Source organism: Carcharhinus amblyrhynchos, chromosome 2 (assembly GCF_965287045.1).
Source record: "Carcharhinus amblyrhynchos chromosome 2, sCarAmb.v2.hapA, whole genome shotgun sequence".
NCBI classification, from domain to species: domain Eukaryota; kingdom Metazoa; phylum Chordata; class Chondrichthyes; order Carcharhiniformes; family Carcharhinidae; genus Carcharhinus; species Carcharhinus amblyrhynchos.
In genome coordinates this window covers 58,645,550-58,670,841 of record NC_137325.1, presented here as the reverse complement: position 1 = coordinate 58,670,841, position 25,292 = coordinate 58,645,550, and the positions used below count along the sequence as shown (strand labels likewise).

Below are 25,292 nucleotides of genomic sequence, written 5' to 3'. Positions count from 1 at the left end.
CAGGAATTAAAATGAAACAAAAATAATAAACCACTGCTGTTGCAATATTGGCATTTACCGGGCTGTTTCTTTCCACTCACAATCTTCTCCATCACGGAAGCAAAGTTCATCCAGTTCCGTAAATAGATCGTGAGGCATGTGCTCCTCATCATCATCCTCTATTCCCAGGATAAACTGGACACGCTGAGATGGGGTATCTGCATTTTTTTAAAGATTAGATTAAAATCAGGTTCATCTACTACGTTCATTCAACAAACTTGTATATTACTATTTTAAAGCTGAATATGCTCTGCTAAATTTTAAGGGTGCACATCTGGTTCACATTTTGCTCCACAGATATAAACTTCCTGAAAAAATTAGGATGTACAGATTGCAGCTTGACACAATGATGCTGTCACCATAAAGTAGTTTCTAGAACATTCTAAATACATACCCTGGAACGGTTTATTTCTTCAGAGCAGCATTTTCTGCATTCTCTAACATTGTTGCAAAGATGGATTGAAATAGACGAGATAGCTCGACTTTATACATTGCTAAGCAAGACTCGCATTCCAACCATTATCTTGCAATTGTGCCTTTGTCTATATATGCAAAGTTTGTTAACCTACCTCTCCACTCACCTGATGAAGAAGCAGCACTCCGAAAACTCTCGATTCCAAATAAACCTGTTGGACTTCAATCTGGTGTTGAGATTTCTTACTGTAGCCACCCGAGACCAACCTCCATATCATAGTAGGAAGAAAGGAAAACGTATATTTTGGGGGGGGGGGGGGGGGTGAGGAAAGGATGGAATACATGCATTTCCCTCCTTCTATACAATTGGAGAAACATTTGGAGTTCTTGCCTACGTTCTGACACTCCCATATCATATAAGACTGGAACAAATAAAAAACGTTGTGAATGTTAAAATGTGGATGTGTGGTGATGGTGGTGTAATTGGTATAAAATTTATCTGTGGTTATGGTAAATGCTTAAAAAAAAATTCAGCGTTACGCTACAGTCGGTTGTCGGGGGGAATGCAACTTAGATGCTGGGAGAGCAGGATAATTACTTATTTTAGCTTGCAAGTGGTTATGTTAAGTAGAGTTAATGGCCTTTTGTTTACGCAAGTTCTGGAATTTCTGATTAAAGTGATTGACATGATGTGATGGTACAGTCTTGGGTCTATAGCAGAGAGAAAACAGCTTTTGTAGAAAGCAGTTTAGTTTGCAGCTGAAGCCTGTTTAAGTTAGAAGGATTTTCAGGAACTCATTTTTCTCTCAAAGCATCAGTATTGTCTACATTCAATATACTGAGAATATTCATGATTGCCACTGTATTTAAAGTGGCATTTAAGTCATAAGAGAAATGTTACTTATTTGAAACTTGAACAGTGATGTCAGCAATTAAATTTGTTTCATTTTGATTTTCAAATATTGTTCAACTTTTTATTGTTAAGCTGCTTCATTGGTTAGAGCTGTATTTAAACTGTGTTATTAAAGAAAGTTTGTTTTACTATAAAAGATCCCCAAGGTGTCAGTAGAATTACTCTTGGAGCGAAGCATCCCAGCCTCACATTTATGCCAAAATAGAAAAAAATGCTGGGGTCGAGTCTGATGTCCGAAGGTAATGTGGAACTCTGTCTAACACTTTAACAATGACCAACTGGTGTCAAGTTGCATGTGGGCATGTGTGTAGTTTGTGTTGACCTGTCATTATCCAATCAAGGCAGCATGTAATGTTGGTAATACCCATGGTACAATACATTTCATTCAGCTCCTGTGCATACATATTTATTTATAAACATTTCCAGGGTACGTATTTAGAATATTCTTGCAGCGTCTATGGATAGAGTATTTCCTCAATGCAAACTGGCTGACCTACTGCGTATTCCTTGCGTTTTTTGTTTTTAAAAAACTACAACTTTTGTAAATAGTGCTACATCACAAATTTCAAACTTTGGAATTTAAAAGTGCTGTTCAAAATATACTATATTTTATAATATATATATGTATAAAATAATAGATTAAAAGTAGATCGAAATAATGCAGTTTTTTTTCCAAAAAATGCCATCATGGGATAGCAGTGGTAAACATATACAGCTGTTACCATAATTTGTGCCAAAATTGGATGATGATTTATTGAATCATAGGAAGATATATCACATATGGCAGCCAATCAGCACATCATATTTGTGACAGAATTATACAGCTCAAAACTCAAGTTCAGGGATTCCAAACCTTCAGGGGCAGCTGTACTCACTGGAGGACATTTGGGTGACTGCACGTTTCATGGATCACTGGTTCCAGGTGGTGCTCACCCCACAGCTAGACAGAGTTCTGCATAGCAAGTAGGAATGCACCTAAAAGCACAGAACAATGCAGGTATTTCAAGAATCTTACAAGTGTATGGTATTCTCAAAATGATATTCACCATCAACTGTCAGTGAGAGTGGCAATATGCCTACACGAGTGTAATCCTGTGCTTGGCATCACGAGGCAAAGGACCATAGAAGGAGCTACACTGATGTGTAGGACTACAGCAATAATTGAAGATCTGAGAATCAGGGTACAATAAGCAGTTCTTCAACTGTCAACTTGAGGGTTCTATGGTATATTGCCTCCCATCAAATAATCAAGAGTTGTAGAATATCCCACAATGGTGGAGAGGAGGAGCAGCTTAGGAGAAAGGGAAGAGCCAGAAGCTCTGGTTTACATGAGAATCAATGCATATGGAGAAATAGGGTTAAGGTCTTCCAATCAAATTTAAGAAACTAGGATGGAAGTTAGAAAGCAATGGCAAATTCTGGGTTACACTCAGTGAAGCGAAATTGGAAGACCTGGCAGACTGATGTACAATTAGAAATGTAGTACAGAAGACAGGATTTCAGATTCCTGGGAGACTGAGACCAGCTCTACATCAGAAGGGTCCTGTTCAAGATGAAAAGGGTGCACGTGAACAGGAATATGATCAATATCCTTATGGGCAGGTTAACTAAATTAAACCTTCCAACAAAGTAATAAATCAGCAAGGTGTTGGCTCCAAAATGTAACCTTAACGAGTTGAAACAAAATACAAAGACTGGGAAAGACAGGGTTAGAATGATACAAAATAGAAGGTGGTATTGTAGAAAATACGAAGAGGTAGGCTTGGAGTGCAAATATATGAAGTGAGATGGATAAGGTCCATGAGACACACATGAAAACAGTCACATAAGAATGTGATGTAGTGGCAATAACTGAGATCTTGGTCAAAAAATGGGAGGATTTGATGCTTAAAATTTCTGGGCACAAGGTATTCAGGAAAGATGGAGTGGGAGGGGGTAGGGGAAAAGAAATACCGGTTTTAAGGAAGCAGTTACAGCAACAGAGAATTTTTAAAAAGGGGGCTCAAAGGTACTCTCTCTTTGGATGCAGCTGAGAAACAATAAAGGCCCTAACCCAAATAAATACTCGGAAGGAGACAGAGCTGCAGATTTGGAAATAAATTACAAGAAGGTTATGATCTGCAGAGGAGTGATAATAGGAGATGTGAGCTATGCCAATGTTTAGTTTTTTTTTATTAGTGTCACAAATAGGTCTACATTAACACTGCAAAGAAGTTACTGTAAAAATACCCTAGTTATCACTACGACACCTATTTGGGTACACCATGGCAGAATTTAGCATGACCAATGAACCTATTCAGCATGTCTTTCAGACTGTGGAGGAAACCGGAGCACCCGGAGGCAATTCCGCAAACGTGGAGACAGCGCACAGACTCCGGGAATCGAACCCAGGTCCCTGGTACTGAGGCAGCAGTACTAACCACTGTGCCACTGTAGACCAATAAATGGTGGTGTTAAGAAGAGGAGGGAAAGTTCTGAAATGTATCTTGGAGAACATTCTTGATCCACGAGGGCAGATGTGTCAGCAGTGTGCCAATACCAACAGTATAACTGAAGTGGATGCCATTTCAGCTTTCCCTTTTTCCCTCCCATTTCCTACAGGAATGTAATTAACATTTCAAGTACCAGTAGCATGCATGCAAAATACATGCAATTCTGCAGCAAAGGATGCTTTACTGAGGTGAAACCACTGTTAGTTGGGAATGTTGCAGCTATGACTAAAAGAGTGTTTCCCGGTCAAACATGGAGGCTCTCGCTGGAATTCTACCTTGCTTCAGCGACCTGTAAAACGTCTCCCTCTATATCACAGTCAAAAAGCTCCAATACCATTAACATAAGACACAATAAGAGCACAAAGGTGCTACGTGTTTTTTTTATTTCATTGTAAGTAATTCGCATTACATTGGTTTCACTTCATCCATCATTGTCATTTAAGAGCGTGAGCGACAGTACAAGTGAGCAAGACCAACAAGCAAGGGCCTGAGAGCAAGTACCAAGAGCACCACAGCAAAGCACCTTAACTAGAGCAGCCACGGATACCTTCTGACAAATTTATTGGAATTTTTACGGATTGAATGTAGAGACTATTGCCTAAAAGGGGGTGCCTGTGAATAGTTTTTAGGGAAGAGTTTGGAAGACTAATCACAACTGTGTGGATGTAACAGTATTTTTTTTAAGTTTCCTCAATAATTGTTTTAATTTAATATTTTAATATTTAATATCTGCAAAAGTGTTATTAGAGTTTTAACTTTACTTCAGCACATTCCATTTTCATAAAATAATACGAATTGAGAATCATTGCGATAGCTTGCCAAGTTTCCTTTTGGACTGAGTTGGCAGGGCACATACCACCTGGCACAATACAACAATAGCATAAAATATGAACAAGTATTTGTACAAGTAGCCACCATTTTAGAATGTGAAAATAAAAACAAGTTCAAATTAAATCAATGCGACATATTTTGTTGAATTAATCAATTCTACAACCATAGCACAATCAAAACATTTTAAAAATGGGGAATTCATTGTCTTCAGCAGTCAGCACAAAGTATAAATTCATTCTGAGTCACCTTGGCTGTGGCTTCATCGGAAGTATGCACTCTAGATCAGATTCGGTGCTTTCAATTTCAAAATCAAATCTCCACAATACATTTTGCTCTCCATACGCTGAATTAGACATTCCATATTTTCTGAATAATCGGATGTTAGTTTGTGCATTATTTGTATTCCACAATTTGATGACAAAACCACAAAAAAAATCAAATGGGGCAGCCTACATATTTCCATTTGAGTTTCTCCCCATTAACTTATTCCATTTGGCATGAACATGGTCCTTGAATGGCTTGTTGAGGCACACATCCAAAAGGCTGAACTACGCAAGTCAGTCTCCCTGGTAGAACTTCAATTTGCATAGGCACCTCTCATAAGCTGTGTTCCTTGCATAAGGTGTCTGCTCTATACATTATTGATCCACAATATCAGTCCACCTTCATCCAACCGTTATCATGGGCATGCACAACTATTACTGCAAGAAACTCGATTTTCAACATCTCAGCTTATACTTTAATTTTGTTCTGCTGACTATGCTAGTTCCACCATGAATCTCATCTTTTCACGTCCCGTGGATTTAACTACAACTGTTTTCACTCCACAGTTCGGCTGCAGGGTATATCAAAATTCCTGGGCTTTTCATCCATGTTGTGACAAAACGGTACTCATGTTTTTGCTGCTAATGATGAATCACCGCAAACTGGTATCTTTGGTGAGCTCTAAGCAATCTTGATCTTCTTCCATAACACTAGATGTTTCTGTTTAATAAAACAGCTACACCAACTAGCTGTTGCTCTGGAATCTTTGCTGGACTCAGGGTTTGGTTCAAGTCACTGAAGTGCATATGCATTACATTTCTGGTGGAACATGAACATTTCTAAGGACATATTCTGATATATGCTTCTCAAGATCAGTACAGTGACCAGTCCCTGTTCTCAAAGCAGATTTGATCTGACACATTTTTTTCAGACCGGTTCCTTCTTCTTTAATTCTGGCACCAGTACTTCAGTGACACTGAATACACTTGCTATAGCACAGTTATTTTGACAAATTAACAGACATTACAACTTTTAGTTGTAACCAGCTTCATACTGTATTCTTTTTGCTGGAGGACCCATTTCTGTTCACCATACCTCAAACTCCCACATATCATCTTGACTACAATCCATGTCACCTGCCTAATCATGTACAAGATGAGTAATGCACGTGTTATGACGAAAGATCAAGGCCAACTCCCAATGCAAGTATAGCATTTCTTAGCAGCAGGGACAGGTCAATTTAGAAATAGAAAATAGCCGTAAACCATTCAATCCTGCTCCGCCATTCAACAAGATCATGGCTGATCCTCTATCTTAGCAACATACACCAGTGCCTCCCCATGCCCTTTGACACCTTTAGAGTCCAGAAATCTATCCATCCCCTTCTAATTATAGTCAGATTTGGCCTCCATAGCCTTCTGTGGTAGAGTTCCATTGGTTGATCACCCACTGGGTGAAGAAATTTCTTTATCTCAGCCCTAAATAGCCTACCCTGTATCCCAAGACTGTGACCTCTTGTTCTAGACCACTCTACAGAGGCAGACATCCAACATCCTCCGACAAAATCCAGTCTGTCCAGTACCACCTTGTCTTGAGATGGAGAGAAAGCTGGTTAGCAGACAGGAAGCAAAGAGTTGACATAAATGGGTCTTTTTTCTGATTAGCAGTCAGTGACTATTGTGGTTCTGCAGGGATCTTAGAACCCAACTGTTCACATTATATATTAATGATGTGGAAGAGGGAACTGAATGTATTATCTCCAAATTTGCAGATGGTACAAAGTTGGGTGGGAGGGTGAGCTGTGAGGAGGATGCAAAGATGCTTCAGCATGATTGGGACTGGCTGAGTGTGTGAGCATATGCATGGCAGATGCAGTATCATGTGGATAAATGCAAGTTTTTTCCACTTTGGCAGCAATATTAGGAAGACAGATTATTACCTGAACAGGTGTAAATTGAAAGAGACTTTTGTGTCCTCATGCATCAGTCGCTTAAATTAAGCACGCAGGTACAGCAGGCAGTAACGAAGACAAATAGTATGTTGGCCTTCATAGCAAGAGGATTTGAGTATAGGGATAGGGATGTTTTGCTGCAATTGTTGCATTGGTGAGGCCACACTTGGAGAATTGAGTGCAGTTTTGGTGCTCTTATCAAAGGAAGGATGTCCTTGGCTATAGAGGGAATACAGCGAGGTTTATGAGGCTGATTCCTAGAATGACAAGTCTCTCATATGAGGAAAGACTAAGTTGGTTAGGATCATATTCACTGGAGTTTAGAAGAGCAAGAAGGAAACTAATAGAAAATTATAAAATTCTAACAGGGTTAGATGAGGTAGATTCAAAAAGAATGTTCCCAGTGGTTGGGGAGTCCAGAACTAGAGATCACAGTTTGAGGGTAAAGGGTAAACCTTTTAGAACTGAAGTGAGGAGAAATTTCTTCACCCAAAGAATGGTGAATGTGTGGAATTCAATACATCGAAAGTAGCTGAGACCAAAACATCTGATTTCAAGAAGAAATTAGATGTAGCTCTCGGGGCTAAAGGAATCAAGGGAGTTTGTGGTGTGTGCGCGTGCGTGTGCGCGTGAAAGAGAGAGAGTGAGAGAGAGTGATCAGAATATTGAACTTGATGATCAGCCATGATCAAAATGGATGGCGGAGCAGACTCAAAGAGCCTCACCAATGCAACAATTGCAGCAAAACATCCCTATCCCTATACTCAAATCCTCTTGCTATGAAGGCCAACATACTATTTGTCTTCGTTACTGCCTGCTGTACCTGCGTGCTTAATTTAAGCGACTGATGCATGAGGACACAAAAGTCTCTTTCAATTTACACCTGTTCAGGTAATAATCTGTCTTCCTAATATTGCTGCCAAAGTGGAAAAAACTTGCATTTATCCACATGATACTGCATCTGCCATGCATATGCTCACACACTCAGCCAGTCCCAATCATGCTGAAGCATCTTTGCATCCTCCTCACAGCTCACCCTTACGGTCTACTCCTGATATTAGTTTCTATTATTAAATAAAGCAAACATACATGAATGAAGCCAAGGGAGTCATTTTATTGGCAACAGTTTACCAAAACTGTTCTTAATGTTGAATACCTGTAGATTAAACTTCCTCCCAAGCTCTTTTCCTCCAACAGCAGCCACATATGATGCAATTATACATGGACAAAGACTGATACCTAAAATGAATTAGCAATCTCAATAGAATTGAGACATAAGAAGTTTTTACTCTAAAACACAAACGTAAGATTTTTCATTTAAAAAACCTTCATTAAAAAAGTCAAAGCAGGAAAAATTTAAATCAAAATTAAAATTGCACTCAAAAGGAAGTAACATTTGTACAATGCATCAGCTAGGAAGTTTATTCTATGGACAGTATCAACAGATCTATTCTAAAATAAGGTAATATTACTGGCATCTAGCCATGCACAGATGGAAACATAGATCCTGTCCTGTATTTAGCCTACTCTAGATTTTGAAGGTGAATTATCAAACATCAGAAATGTGATCCTCATCAGTTACTAAGAAACATCATGATGAATAAAGGTGGGGGTCAACAAACTTGGTGAAAGTTATTCTAGGCTTATTGACTCTGACAAATAACATCTACACCCTGTAGAGTGAACATACAGTTCAATTTCTCTCCTAACAGGTGCTGCTGGACCTGCTGAGTTTCCCAGCATTCTTAGTTCTTGTCATTGAACATACAACAGGAAAATAGTAAATTAATATTCCTTTTCGACTAAAAATTTTTTAGGGTTGATCCCTCAACTGAGTACAATCACCACAATGGGCACATTTGGAGCTGAAAGATTACATTTTGCAACTTTTTCCCTGGTCAGCACATGGGATGAAGCAGACAATAACAGGTATGTTATCAAGATAATGCTTGGGAGTTTAAGGCAAGCTTCATCTGGAACTCGAAGCTAAATATAAATGAAATCTTTGTCCCACTCAGAAATAACATGAAGGAGATGGTTCCAATTGAAACATCAGTCACCAAGTTGAAAAGTTCTGAAATGGCCTTATGGAAGATAAAGTCATATAGTACACCAAAATCTGAATTACTAGCCCAGTTACATAACAACCATTCCACTGCACCAAACATGAGCTGGATTAATGATAACAACGCAAGTTGAAATCCAACCATGGAAGCGCAAAAATTTCAACTTGGTTAACTAAATAAAATACAGAATAAAGAGTTAATATCAGTCAGTAATGGGTCTACGAAACTTGATTGTTGTAAAAGTCTACCTACTTTAGTTTGTATCTTTTCCAATGGAAACTTGCCATTTCTATCTGGTCTGATCTACAAAGTGACTCCAGGCTCAGTCCTCTGAACTGGCCCAAAACAACAGTTATTTAAACAAAAACATACTACCTTGTATTTCAACCAATGCACCAGATTTGAACAGGTCTAAGCCACGTGCAGCCTATCTGACCCTGCACTAACATCTGGGAATTTGTGCCACAATTAGGAGTTTGTCACAGAAGAATCAAGCAACAGTCTGACAGAATCATATATTTCATCAATATCCCAGACCCCACCCCCTAGGTACATCATGACCCAAAGACAGGATAGACCACAAGACCTGGTGGCACAGTGATATACAGTCAGTTGAGAATAGGACCTGCGAATCCTCAGCATTAACTCTAAATTCCAAAAATCTCATGATATTAGGCAAGAAAGCCTCCTGTTGATAAGAATCTATTATCCTCACTCAGTCAGTGAATCAGTACTTCAAAGTTGAATCAGTTCTTTCACTTGGAGGAAGAACTGAGGGCAACAACAGTGAAAATGTTCTCCAAGACTTCAAATGATCATTACCAAGCATGGTTTGGTAGAACAGTTTTGACTGAAGGACATACTGGCCAGATTGGCAGATGAGAACATCAACAGGAGGGGGAAAATAATTTAGGCTAATTTTCACCAATCTACAAATGCAAAAGGGTCCATTTGTGAATATTTATTAACAATGACCACTACACAGTCTATGTCTACATAAAGGACCAGTTTCATTCTGAAGACACCCTCCAGTATACGGCATGGCACTGCCACCATGCTGAACAGGATAGATTCACAACTGATCTAGGGGCTCAAAACTGGACATGGAGGAGCTACTGCTGCCCATCAACAGCAGAATTGTATTCTATTAAACTTCACAGCCTCACGGCTCAGTGTATACCTCACCTTTACATTACCAAACTAGCCAACCAATTCTGGTTCAACAGAAAATTATTGTCCCTGAAAAAAATAAACACACACATACGGAAGAAATAATTTTTTTAGATAATAACTTCTTTTACGGAAGATGAGCACAACGAGACAGAGACTGGAACGGCATAGAAACATCATAACAAGGCATCGCAAGTCTACAGACAACAGGAGTCGTAGCTGAAACAGGTTAATTTTTCATTTTTGTACATGAATGAGAATAAAAGTTAGGTTATAATAAAACAATGCTAATAATACAATCCTTGAAGCATAATTATTGATTTTCTATCGACATCTGAAATTTAATGCTTCCTGTTCCACTTCAATTTTGTAAGTAAATCTCTTTCTAGTTTGCTAACTAGTTACTTTACCTGTGACTTGCATGTCTTGAAGTCAATCTATAAAACGTCAGAAAGCGTTTGAAGATTGACATGTCACTTTTCTGACATGGATTTGAAATAGAATTCAACTGCATTCAACACCAACAATAGAGCTGAAGTCAGGGGGGAAAAAAAAAAGTCTTCCTTGCCCAGCTTCTTCAGAAGGTACCAACACTAATTCATGTTTTGATACATTTCTACAAGTGCCAATGCTCTTATAACCTCAAATGGTTGTTATTCGTTTAAAGGTTAGTTCCAAACATGAATAAGTTATTCCATCATGCAAGACATTGCAGCTAGTCTGACCCTATCTTCTACTAATGCACAAACTTTTCAATTTTTGATTTCCATTCCCTGTCTGATGGCTTTCTTTCAGCAAAGGAACACAGAAGTATTACAATGACCCCTGGCGATTTATGATTTAATAAATTTGGCTTTTACAGACCAATGGCTCACTAGGTGGCACTTTTCAGCTCCCAAGACAGCTGAAAGGGACAATTAATAAATACAATTAAGAAAAATATAATAAAAGAAATGAAAAGGGAAAAAAAGGTGAGAGAGTGTGAAAAAGATTAGGAAGCAGCAAAAGTAAGCTTCAAATTAAGCAGCAAAAATAGCTTTAAATTAAGGGGTGGTAGTTTAGCTTTAAATTAAGGGGTGGTAGTTATAGGACAGATGTCAGGGGTAGGTTCTTTACCCAGAGGGTGGTGAGGGATTGGAATGCCCTGCCTGCTGCAGTTGTAAATGCGCCTAGTTTGGGGGCGTTTAAGAGGTCCGTGGATAGGTTTATGGATGGTAAGGGTTTGGTTTAGGTTAGAGGGTCATTGTTTTTTAACTGGTCGGCGCAACATCGTGGGCCGAAGGGCCTGTTCTGCGCTGTAATGTTCTATGTTCTATGTTCTAAAAGTGGAGAAATCCACAAGCACAAAAATAAAGAGACCATGGCAGGTAGAGGGTGCACTGCAAGTATCAAGAAATGACGGTGTGGAAGAAAGTCACAAATGTAAGGAAAGAAAGAAAAATCCAGGGAGGAAGCCCATGAGTACAAACAGAAGAGTTCTTTGAGCACAACACAAAAGAGGGGTATGTCGGGGGCTCCACAAATGCAATCTGGGGGACGTGGGGGAAATAAATCAGACAGAGTTTGGATAAAAGGAAAAATGAATAGAAGAAAGGAGATTTCAAGACAAGTAACAGGAAGGAAATGAATGCAAGAAGTCAAACACATTTTAGTCTCCTTTAATGGTATTAATTTGGCATTTTTTCCCCCCAAATAGCCATTCACGGGATATGGGCATCACTGGGCAGGCCAGAATTTATTGCCCATCCCTAATTGCCCTTGGGTGGTGATAGCCAACCTCCTTCTTGAACTTGAAGTCCATGTCAGGTAGGAACACCAACAATGTGGTTAGGAAGGGAGTTCCAGGATTTTGACCCAGGGCTATAGAACTACAATCAATTCTTACCATATGAGGGAGACTCTCTTCCATCGTCTTTATCAGAGTCCTTTTCTTTTCCCTTTTTCCTATGATGATGTTTATGGCCACGATGCCTATGACGCCTTCGACTTTGTCTACCAAGAGGAACATGAACCCCAATGTATACAGCCCTATGACCTGGAAAGCAAAAACAAATATAGTCACAAAACTTCTCATGAAACCTACAGAATCCAATAGCGATTTTGAAAAAATGGGAATTTACAAAGTGAGAGAACAACAATATATTATTTTCCCTAAAACCAGAAGTGTCAGAAGAACATGTACTTCTAAGAGGACTCCATGTGGGCAAACATCTGCAATAAAACTAACCTTGAACTGCCTGAGTTCAGGAGATATATAATAACTCAATCTTCCATGAAGTGGCTCATAGTTTTATAATAGGATGCTCATTCATTGTAGACCATAATATCAAGGCTACTTATGGCAGAGAATTACTTAAGGTGCACTATGTAATCTTTACTGGTGCTTTGACAACTATTTTACAGTACCGTCATTATTTTTGCCCAATGGGTAAGGGAGTGCTTTTTAAATTTTATTAAAAATTCATTAAAAATTCTGGGATAGGCATGAACCTCGGGCCAGTAGTTTTAGCTGGGGGAAGGGTAATTACGAGGCCATTAGGAGAGAATTAGGAAGCATAGGTTGGACTAGGAGATTACAGGGACTGGGAACGTCCGAAATGTGGAGTTTTTTCAAGGAGCAGCTACTGCGAGTCCGTGATAGGTATGTCCCTGTCAGACAAGGAGGAATTGGTAGGGCTAGGGAACCGTGGTGCACTAAAAAAGTTGATTCATTGGTTAAAAAGAAAAAGGAGGCTTATGTTCGGATGAGACTTGAGGGCTCGGGTAGTGCACTAGAAAACTTTAGATTGGCTAGGAGGGAGTTGAAGAGTGAGTTAAGAAGGGCTAAAAGAGGACATGAGAAGACTTTGGCTGATAGGATTAAGGAGAATCCTAAGGCGTTCTATAGGTATGTCAAGAACAGAAGGTTGGTTAGGGCGAGATTAGGGCCAGTTATAGACAGCAGAGGGAAGTTATGTGTGGAACCGGAAGAGATTGGAGAGGCATTGAACCAATATTTCTCTTCGGTGTTCACGCAGGGGGACAAGAATATAGCTGAGGAGGACACTGGGTTGCAGGGGAGTAGAATAGACAGTATTACAGTTGATAAGGAGGATGTGCTGGATATTCTTGAGGGTTTGAAAATAGATAAGTCCCCTGGTCCGGATGGGATTTACCCTAGGATTCTCTGGGAGGCAAGAGAAGTGATTGCAGAGCCTCTGGCTCTGATCTTCAGGTCGTCGTTGGCCTCTGGTATAGTACCGGAAGATTGGAGGTTAGCAAATGTTGTCCCATTGTTTAAGAAGGGGAACAGAGACTTCCCCGGGAATTATAGACCGGTGAGTCTCACTTCTGTTGTGGGCAAGGTTTTAGAAAAAATTATTAGGGATAGGATTTATAGTTATTTGGAGAGTAATGAATTGATTGGAGATAGTCAGCATGGTTTTGTAGCGGGTAGGTCGTGCCTTACTAACCTTATTGAGTTTTTTGAAAAAGTGACCAAAGAGGTAGATGGGGGTAAGGCAGTTGACGTGGTATATATGGATTTTAGTAAGGCGTTTGATAAGGTTCACCATGGTAGGCTTCTGCAGAAAATGCAGATGTATGGGATTGAGGGTAATCTAGGAAATTGGATCAGGAATTGGCTAGCAGATAGGAGACAGAGGGTGGTGGTTGATGGTAAATATTTATCATGGAGTTCGGTTACGAGTGGTGTGCCTCAGGGATCTGTTTTGGGGCCACTGCTGTTTGTAATTTTTATTAATGATCTGGATGAGGGTATAGTTGGGTGGATTAGTAAATTTGCTGATGACACCAAAGTCAGAGGTGTGGTAGATTGTGAGGAAGGGTGTCATAGTTTGCAGGAAGACTTGGACAGGTTGCAGAGCTGGGCCGAGAGGTGGCGGATGGAGTTTAATGCGGAGAAGTGTGAGGTAATTCACTTTGGTAGGAATAACAGATGTGTTGAGTATAGGGCTAACGGGAGGACTTTGAATAGTGTGGATGAACAGAGGGATCTAGGTGTATGTGTACATAGATCCCTGAAAGTTGAGAATCAAGTAGATAGGGTTGTTAAGAAGGCATACGGTGTCTTGGCGTTTACTGGTAGGGGGATTGAATTTAGGAGTCGCAGCGTCATGTTGCAACTGTACACAACTCTGGTGCGGCCGCACTTGGAGTACTGTGTGCAGTTCTGGTCCCCACATTACAGGAAGGATGTGGAGGCTTTGGAGAGGGTGCAGAGGAGGTTTACCAGGATGTTGCCTGGTATGGAAGGGAGGTCCTATGAGGAGAGACTGAGGGATTTGGGGTTGTTTTCGCTGGAAAGAAGGTGGCTAAGAGGGGATCTTATTGAAACATATAAGATGATTAGAGGTTTAGATAGGGTGGACAGTGATAGCCTTTTTCCTCGGATGGAGAAAGCTAGCACGAGGGGGCATGGCTTTAAATTAAGGGGGGGTAGTTATAGGACGGATGTCAGGGGTAGGTTCTTTACCCAGAGGGTGGTGAGGGATTGGAATGCCCTGCCTGCTGCAGTTGTAAATGCGCCTAGTTTGGGGGCGTTTAAGAGATCCGTGGATAGGTTTATGGACGAAAAGGGACTGGTTTAGGTTAGTGGGTCATTGTTTTTTAACTGGTCGGCGCAACATCGTGGGCCGAAGGGCCTGTTCTGCGCTGTAATGTTCTATGTTAACCAAGATACAGACCATTGTACACCAAAAGATAACTTGATACCAAAATTCCAAGCCCCCATAATATGGTCCAAAGAGTACAGCAAAACAGATGTCACTGATTGCAAAGTTAAAAAAAATTATCAAAGTGAAAAGACAAATTTTATCACTTTGATTCTATATGCTAGGCGGACTTGAAACTAGGAGTGTTTCAGGTCTGGTTTTTAGACCCGTTCAGAGGCACCCCCTGCCTGCAAAAATATCAACAATTCCAAATCACAGTGCACAAGCCTCTGGGTGGTGGTGGTGGTGCTTAACGCACCCAAACCCTGTAGCTCTGATTGATGCCTCCAAATGCACATGCACAGAAAAGAAAGATAGAATGCGGCTCTCTGGGCCAGATAATTTTCCCCCGGCCCATACAGACATTACCCCACTCACACAACATTACTGACACCACTACCCCTCCTTCCAGGCAGAATGGCAGCAGACTCCCCCCATCTCAGACAGAGCCGTCAGACACTAAGCACTTACTTCTTCACTAACTGGAATGCCCAAATCAGATTTAAACGGAGCATGTCTGTTTCATGCTGATTCAGGATGGGCGAATGAGGTGACAAAGGAGGAAGTGCTGGTAAAGTTGGGCATGCAACCCATTAAGTCAAAGTAAATGCATGTAAATGGTAAAATCGGGCCCAAAAAGAAGAATCTCTGGTAAACAAGGAAGTGCTGCTCTTAAAGCTGAACTACTCTTAAAATGTGCAAGGGTACAACAATTACAAGACATGGAACAAAAAGTACCTGCTAGAGCACCCAAAATTTTTGTGCAGTGCCAATATGTTTCCGGCTAAAAATAGTCATGAGTGGAAGGGGCTAGACAGTGGAAGTGGTGACAAGGGAATCTATCAAAAGACCATTCAGAGCTAAGTGGAAGGAAGTAACACAAGCACTCAGACTGACAATTCCCTGATACTCAGGAACTCCTAAATGTAGGGCAAGGTTTGAGGGCTCCACAAGCGAAGGCAAGTACAATGGCTGTAAGCTACCCTTAGTGCATATTTTGTACTTTTCACTACGTGAACTTATACTTCTGTACTAAATTAAAAACAAGGTGAATGTGGTTGCTGGAAATCTGAAATAACAGAAAATGTTGGAAAAACACAGCGGGTCGAGTTTTTCCAGCATTTTCTATGTCTATACCTTCACGCATTCATTAATCAAAAGCATAGTCCATGCACTGGGTGGTCTGTATCGCCACCTACATATGGTTAAACCATCCTGAAATGCAAGTATGTTTAAAAAAACCTCACTTACTTTCTTTGGGAATTCCATGGGGAGAAATTGAGAATTCTCAAATTATTATCTAATTCCCAGCAAAAACTAAGAATAATAAGCCTCTATCACGAGGGCAACAGTTACACACAATTCCTAAGAACAGCAGGACTACAGGAGATAGGACAGGAGGAGAAAGTGAAGGAAATCCTGGGAACTCACCCCACTTAATGCGGTAACAGATGGATATGTTCGAGGGCCAATTGCCTAATGCTACTTGCTGCCAAATGCCAATAGTCAAAAATCAGAAATACTTTGTTTTGGAAATCATACACTTAAACATTTCGTGAGCCAAACATGAAGGAAAAAGAATGGACTGCTTGAACCTAATTAACTGTTTATCTACAGAGAGGGAAAAGTAAGTGAAAAGAATTAACAAAATAATCTTCAATAACTGGCAGTGGGAATTACTCATCCAGCTATGTCAACTTGGGGTGATGTAGTAGATAGTCTAGAATCAACTCACAAGGAAGTTAGGGGTTGAAGCATTGGAAATAAGGAATAACATATTAGGTCAAAGGTTTAAGAGGATGGCAAGACACTAACTGCTGAGCATTTGTTACTTTTCAGGGTCCTGCCACGAAAAGACTTGACGAGCATCAATAGGTATTGGAACAATACTGAAAATATGTGATTGATTGCCACAGATTCTAGTGCCATTTTTTCGCCAATATCAGAGATAGCTTCATCACAATGCAGAGTATCATCGAACAAATGGCAACTTCATGAGGTCCATCAGAAGTTGTACAAGATGCAAAGCCCATATATAATGATTAACTAACTGACAAACGATGTCCTGGACGCTGACAATCTACAACTGTTGTCCATAAGGGATCTAAATTTCCTGTAGTATCCTCATAATCCAGGCTTTCTAATTAGTCTGTTGCTCCTGCTATCTAAAGAAATGATAAAGATCTTGAAGGGCATGTTGTTGTGAGGATCAGCTTTTAAAAAAGGTACAGTTTCTAATTTTCCTTTTTCTGGCTGGATTTAAACAAAACATTGTGAAACCATCCAAACTGTCACAATGCACATAATCTCACATTCCAAGTCGAACTTAAAAAAAAACACAGCCATTACAGAATATGAAAGACCCATCCCCTGTTGGCATCACACTATCCTTAAACTTTTCAAATAGGTTCTGAAATAAGACATCAAAATGCAATTATCTGTTCTGAAATAATAACTGCAGCAAACATGTATACAAAGCAGGTACGTTTAAGGACTGCTCACCAAGCAGGAGAGAAAGAACAACATTATGTACTGAGCACAACTTTTGAAGTTGTGTCTCTGCCTCTCTCTCTCTCCGAGAAGTATTGTGCCCCGTTTTTGATAAGTAACTATTCTGAGATTGATCTACTGTGAATTGAGACCTTTTGAAATAAAGCATGGAAATCTTCACTACGCAACTGCACCCAGGACGACAAATGAAAACTGTAATGTGGAATCACCATTTCAAGACCAGCCAAGGAACAACTAACCACAGTCCTCCATTTTGTTTTATACGTACTGTAAAAATCCTATAAACTAATCCTTTCACTCTGCCATTTGTATTGGTGCACAACAAAAACAGAAAATGTAGGCAAATCTCAGCAGGTCTGACAGCATCTATGGAGAGAGAATACAGCCAACATTTCAAACCTAGATCACCCTTTGTCACAGCCCCAATTGATCTCTGGTGAAGGGTCATCCAGACTTGAAATGCTGGCTCTATTTTCTCTCCACAGATGGATGCTGTCAGATCTGCTGAGATTTTCCAGCATTTTGTTTTTGTATTGGCTGAAACTCTGGTTGATGGAGGACTTTGCTGTTCATGGGGATGCTCATTTATTATTCAGCAGCAATTGACAGAAATCAAGGTAATGCTTGTTACTAAACAGAAAATATCAGAAATTATTTGTACAGCAAGGGCCAAACAAATCAAGTCTTTTGATCCAAATTCTGACCTGATGTCGTCTCAAAAACCAATGTCAATACAACTTATTTCCTCCTTTCCTTCCTATTAGTTCTGAATCCACACGAATTATTCCTTATACCCTCTTTATGCCAGCAGATTGGCATTATGCAATTTCTACCCCAAAATATCTTGATATTATTTACAAATCACAATTCAGCTTCTAAAACAGCAGTCAGAAAAATTTGGCTTATGACACTATTTACATAACTAACATGCTAGATTTCAAAGGACATTAAATTCAAATGGTACGGCAATGTACAAAAAATCGTATAAATAGAAAATTTAAAAACATTCAAAGTCACAGTTCAAAACCAGGGTTTCACTGGAATCTTTGATATAGTTCTCATAATACTGCGAAGCATTATCCAAAGGCATACGAGGCACTTACTGATTCTGCCCAGTTCAGCAATGCAAATACAAATAACTGAAGAACTAAAGAAGACGACCATGGACCCTCCATTATCCCTCACCGAAAAAAGTTAGAGTTGCAGGAATAAGTATTTTTAAAAGAAGTTGGGCATGTTTGTGATGCACTTTAGAAAAAAAAATGAGCCAGTGAACTTTGGAGCACAACAGCAGCTTGCAAAGGAAGCGACTAATCCTGAAAAGAGCAGCTTTGTGGTGTGCCGATTCTAAACTAACCAAAAACTGTGAGAACCAAAGGAACATGAAGACTAAGAAAACAAACTGCAATCTTCCTACTCAACACACTGCACGTACTGATACAAATACACTTTCACATTTGGCACTTCAATCATTGAGGTCAACAAAGGGTGACATACATGTTTGTTTTTCCCACATTTACATTGCTGAAACTGGCAGAAATATAAATCCACAAAAATAGAAGGATTAAGCATGCCATAGGAAGAATTCTTTACAGTGTTACGAGGGCCATCTTACATTAATAATAACGGAATAGATTCCCCAGTCATATGCTGATATTTCTGGAATATAATTCAGAAACAGTTTTTTCCTCCAAGTAAAACAAAACTATTACCTAGGGACAAGATATTTAGACTGTAAATGCTATGTTTCCTGGAGAGGCCGAATGCAGTTTCTTTTTAAAATAACAACGTGTGAGACCAAGCCCATTTACACATAAGTTACAACTTAAGTTAATGACACACCGATGTATATTAGTAGTTGCACGTTGGGGTTTCTGGAGTAAATTCATCCACATGAACTCCAAACAAGAATCTGAATTACAAAAAATATATTGCAGAATGTATTCAGCCCATTGTATTAATGCCAAAACTCTAGTCCTCACACCCCTTGTTCTTTCCCCATGGTGGTGCAAAATTTTCAAGTAAAGATCCAAACTCCTTTTGAAAGTAATTAATGAATCTGCTTCTACCATCCCAGGTCACACAATGCATTTCAGATCATAACTTGTTGTATAAAACAAAATTCATTATTTCATCTCTGGTTATTTTAGGAAACATCTTAAAACTGGGTCAATTGGTTACTTGTACTATTAGAAGTAAGAAGTCTCACAACACCAGGTTAAAGCCCAAAGTTCAACAGGTTTATTTGGAATCACAAGCTTTTGGAGCGCTGCTCCACATCCGGTGAGTGAAGCAGCACTCTGACAGCTCGTGATTCCAAATAAGCTTGTTGGACTTTAACATGGTGTTGAGAGACTTCTTACGGTGCCCACCCCAGTCCAACACCAGCATCTCCATCTCATGTATATTAGAAATAATTTTTCCATGTGTACTCAAAAACTTCATAATTTTGAACACCTACTAAATCTTGCATAAACCTTATTTCTCCAAGAACAATCCTAGCTTTTCTCATTTGTCCACGTAACTAAAACTTTTCATGCCTGGAATCATTCCTTGTATTTTTTTTACTTCCTGGCCTCAAAATCCTTTCAAAATTATGGTGCCCAGATTGCAAATAATAATCTAGCTGTGATTTACCCAATGATTTATAAAGATTTACTGTAACTACATTGTTTTTATGCTCTAGGCCTCAATTTATAAAGATTTTTAAGAGCTGTATTAATATGTTCTGCCAATTTCAAAGATATTTATGTATGAAAAGCTACGTTCTTGCACCCCTGTTAAAATGATATCATTTGATTATCCAGCTTCCTATAATTTATCTTTGAAATGTTTATTCCACACTTCTCTAAATTCAAATTTTATCTGTATGTGAAAACCCATTTCACTAGTCTTTGTCCTCCAAATTCAGCTAATACCTTCCTCCTGCTCAGCACATTTCCAAGGTTTATAATTTGTAAACTTTGAAATTTTGTCCCTATACTCAAGTGCAGGTACTAGTGTTTCAGGCCTGCCAACTCTCTTTTAGCAAAACTTTTGTGCTTAATGCTCTACAAATTCTGGCTTTGTACGGTTTCTTGCAGTCCCTCACTGAACAGCAAGAAAATGCCATGAAGTCAGGGAACACCTGGTGTTCGTGGCAGTAGTACAAGCATCAACATTATAAATCGATAATAAGCTTCGAGATTGCAGCCAACATCATTTCTGACCAAATTAAAATTTTTTTAAAAATAACACCGGTTAAATTACATAAATTGGGTCATAAAATTAATAAGATTGGAGTTAAAAGAAAAGGAAGAATTAAAATTTTCATGAAATCCTAAGCAGATCAAAATTATTTCAACCGAAAACGAGGAAAAGGCAAACAACACACTGAATGCAAATTGCAGAGAACATTTGAAATGACAAAAGGAATGGTGGTAAAGTGGGAGTCATGGGAAAAAAAAACAAAATTATTAGTCACTTCATTTCTGTCTCCACCCACAAGGGTGAAAATTGTTAAAAATCTGACATCTATTTTGTTCTTATTTTGCACAAAGCCAAAGATAGAATTAAGACAAATAGCAATTAAAACATGGCTATGATAAAATACTTCAACATGCTTTGAACCTAGATGTCTGTCCCAGAGAATTACACCAATGAGTCTCAAGTGGCGGGACTATAAATAGCTTATTAAGTGACTTTTCTTTGTACATCTGATAATTCAGGAAAGATATCAAAGAAAGGGGTCAAGTAGCATGCCTTGAAACTACAGGCCTGTACTTTTAACATTTATCGTAGGAAAGCTTGTAAAACGATTTTGACACAGTGGACAGATACTTGGAAAAACTGTTCCTGGAAGGCACTTGGATTTAAGACACCGAGAGACAGACATTTTACAAAAATAGTATTATGCTAAAGGTAGTGGGCACAGAATTATTACTAAAATTCAGGTCCAAAGGTCATTCCAAGAAATTTTGTTTTGTTGAAACAGGCTACATATGTTTAAAAAAAAATCAATCTGCAATATTGTCATCTTGAAATTGCAACAAGTATGTAAATTTTAGAACATCAAGAATTTTGAAAGATAAAATTACGTGCAAACTTACTCTCCAGTTCTTCTTTCTCAAAGTTTGTATTGACAATTGTGCTTGTTTTACCCAAATCCACGATAGCTTCTTCATCGTGTCTCTACAAAAATAGTGAGATCAGTGTCTATTACAAATCTGTAATAACTTCAAAGAATACATTGTTTGATGACTGGATGCATACATTGTGTACTTAATAATGTAATATTACTTTAAGTACTCTTATACATTGCTCAATTTCAAGTGCATCCAAGCTGCAGCTCACAAGCCATAGTTTCTGTGACCTCAAGGACTGGGAACCATCTTACTTGCACTTCTAGCTTTCCTTCACAAGAGTTTTGAAAGTCTGGACGTTTGAAAAAAAGTGTATTCTTAAGCGCCAAATCAAAAATCAAAACACAAAGCTGTTAGCATTGGAAACTTAAGATATTTGCAACTTGATTTGAACACAAATTTAAAAACAGTGGTCGAGCCTATTCCTGTTGAGTACAAGCGCAAGTTCAGTTCTGAGAAAAGGGTGTTTTTTTTTGCAGCTACATGCTTTTAAAGCAATATAAAATACACACACCTATTCCAAAAGTCAAGAATGAAAGGATTGTAACGATGGCACAGCGGTTAGCACTGCTGCTTCAGAGCGCCAGGGACCCGGGTTGGGTCACTGTCTGTGTGGAGTTTGCACGTTCTCCCCCTGTCTGCGTGGGTTTCCTTCAGGTGCTCCCACATTCTGAAAAATGTGCTGGTTAGGTGTATTGACCTGAACAGGTGCTGGACTGTGGTGACTAGGGGAATTACACAGTAACTTCACTGCCGTGTTAATGTAAGCCTTGCTTGCGACAATTAATAAATAAACTTTACTTATGGACAATGTTTTGAATAACAGTAATAACCCTAATATTGCAATCAGCGATGAAGGAATGCCACCGGCTACTGACCCCAAGGAAAGCTATCCACTAACATTTAGCAGGCTTTCATTTCCCCTTTTATTACCAATTTCATTTTGGTGCTGTCTGGAAGGAACCTCTGAGACCACGGAACAGTGAACATTGTGCAATTCTCAAACTGTAGACGTGGTTGACAGAGCCCTCAATGGTGTCAACCCCATTTCCTGCACTTGTGCTCTCATCCCTCCCCTAACCCTCCTTTAACTACTACAGATTTTCCCTGGTCCTTATTTTCCACTCTAGCTGCTACATTCAATGCATCATCCTTCGCCATTTCTGCTTTCTTCCCTTCCCTCCCAGCATTCTGATTAGACATTTTCCTCCACAACACTCCACTCCTTCATTCATTACCTATAACTTCACTCCTTTCCCCTTTCCTGCCACACGTTCACATGCAACAATAAAATATTCAACACATTTTACCTCTTCCCTTCCCCCTGTCCAAGGCTCTAACCACGCCTTCCAAGCAAAACAGCAATTTACTTGTACTTCTTCCCAGTTAGTATACCGTATTCACAACACCCTGGCAATCACCTCTCTGCTGGGAAAACTGAAGCTGGATTATTTATATGATATTCTAACTTAATATTTACTTTGGAAAACAGATTCTAATAAAGAATCTAAGTTTAAGTACTAGATAAACATATACAGAAACATTAATTTGAGTAAATGTTTGCAGAATATTTCCATTAAGCATAATGCCGTGCTTCCAGTCGGCTTATGAGAAGGGTGTGGTGATCACCATGGGTGATTTAAAACTATACAAAGATTGGACAAACCCCATTGGCAAAGGTAGCCTGGATGACGCAGGATGCAGGGGTGGGGGAAATTACAAAATCTAAAGTAAAGGAGAGGGTACGTGTGCAGGTTAATGGTGAAGATGTTCCACTAATTGAAGGAGTAGGGGGCACGAGAGAGGTTAGTAACATTTCTACAAATAAGGTCCAGATAAAGGCTGGTATAAAGACACTTTACCTGAATGCACGAAGCAATCAGAACAAAGTGAATGAGCTGATGGTGCAAATCAGCACAAATGGGTATGATCTAGTGGCCATTACGGAAATGTGGTTGCAGGGTCACCAGGACTGGGAACTGAATATCCAGGGGTATCAGACATTTAGGAAGGATAGACAGGAGGAAAAAGGAGGTGGGATAGTTCTGTTAATAAAAGGATAATATCAGGGCAGTAGGAAGAGAAGATATAGGGTCCAAAGAGCAAAACATGGAATCGTTGTGGGTGGAGATAAGAAATAGTAAGGGGAGAAAGACACTGGTGGGTGTGGTCTATAGGCCCCCAAATAATAATTTTGAGGTGGGGCGGGCTATAAACAAGCAAATAATTGATGCGTGCAGAAGCAGAATGGCGATAATTATGGGGGATTTTAATCTACATGTTGATTGGTTGACTCAAGTTGGACGTGGTGTGCTTGAGGAAGAGTTCCTGGAATGCTGTTGGGATAGTTTCCTTGAACTCCCTACGAGGGAGCGAGTTATCTTAGATCTGGTACTGTGTAATGAGGCAGGTAGAATGAGGGATCTTCTTGTGAGGGATCCTCTTGGGACGAGTGATGATAGTATGGTTGAATTTCTGATGCAGATGGAGGGTGAGAAAGTAGGGTCCCAAACCAGTGTCCTCTGTTTGAACAGAGGGGAGTATGATAAGATGAGGGCGGAAATGGCTAATGTAGATTGGGGGTGCAGATTGGTTGGTAGGACAGCTGAGGAACAACGGAAGATTTTTAAGGAGATCTTTTTTGGTACTCAGCAGAAATATATTCTGATGGTAAAGAAGGACTGTAAGAAAAGGGATAACCAGCTGTGGTTATCGAAGGAAATAAAGGGGAGTGTTAAATTAAAAGCCGACACGTACAGAGCAGCTAAAAATAGTGGGGAATTACAAGATTGGGAAAGATTTAAAAAACAACAAAGAAAGACTAAGAAAGCGATAAAGAAAGGAAAGACAGAGTATGAAGCTAAACTAGCTCTAAATATAAAAAATATGACAGTAAAAGTTTTTACAAATATATAAAGAAACTGGCTAGAGTGAATGTTGGACCCTTGGAGGACGACAGGGGGGATTTAGCGGTGGGTAACGAGGAAATGGCTGAGACTTTAAATCAGTTTTTTGTGTCAGCCTTCACGGAGGAGGACACAAAAATCTTACCGAACATTAAAGATAGAGGGATGATAGGAGATGAGGTCCTTAATACAATTATTGTCACTAGGGAGGTAGTGCTTGGCAGACTAAAAGGACTGAAGGTAGACAAGTCCCCGGGACCAGATGGAATGCATCCCAGCGTTTTGAAAGAAATGGCAGAAGTAAAAGCAGATGCCTTAGTAATTATTTATCAAAATTCACCGGACTTTGGGGAAGTGCCAGAGGATTGGAAAACAGCTAATGTTACGCCGCTGTTTAAAAAAGGTAGCATTCAAAAGGCAGAGAATTATAGGCCTGTTAGCTTAACGTCCGTAGTTGGAAAAATGCTAGAATCCATCATCAAAGAAGAAATAGCAGGACACCTAGAAAAGAACAGTTTGATCAAGCAGATACAGCACGGATTCGTGAAGGGGAAGTCGTGTTTAACGAATTTACTGGATTTCTATGAAGATGTGACTAGTGCGGTAGACAGAGGGGAACCGGTGGATGTGGTGTTTTTAGATTTCCAGAAGGTGTTCGATAAGTTGCCTCACAAAAGGTTGCTGCAGAAGGTTAGGGGTACATGGAGTTGGGGGTAAAGTGTTAGCGTGGATTGAGGACTGGTTATCTAACAGGAAGCAGAGAGTTGGAATCAATGGGTGCTTTTCTGGTTGGCAGTTGGTGACAAGTGGAGTGCCACAGGGATCAGTGCTACGGCCTCAACTGTTTACCATTTACATAGATGATCTGGAGGAGGGGGTTGAGTGTAGGGTAACAAAATTTG

At 39.6% G+C, this 25,292-nt stretch overlaps 1 protein-coding gene across 3 annotated transcripts in view; it reads right to left on the bottom strand.

Annotated features, from left to right (window-relative positions):
* The window catches only part of LOC145354789 (sodium bicarbonate cotransporter 3-like), a 174,517-nt gene that overhangs the window by 94,936 nt on the left and 54,289 nt on the right, over positions 1-25,292 (bottom strand). For all 3 annotated transcript variants that reach the window (XM_080206274.1, XM_080206292.1, XM_080206283.1), the window contains exons 2-4: positions 21,452-21,533; positions 12,026-12,175; positions 59-197 (exon numbers count right to left, since the gene is read on the bottom strand). In XM_080206274.1, the coding sequence (XP_080062400.1) occupies positions 59-197; positions 12,026-12,175; positions 21,452-21,533 (371 nt within the window). The remainder of the gene's footprint in view (positions 1-58; positions 198-12,025; positions 12,176-21,451; positions 21,534-25,292) is intronic.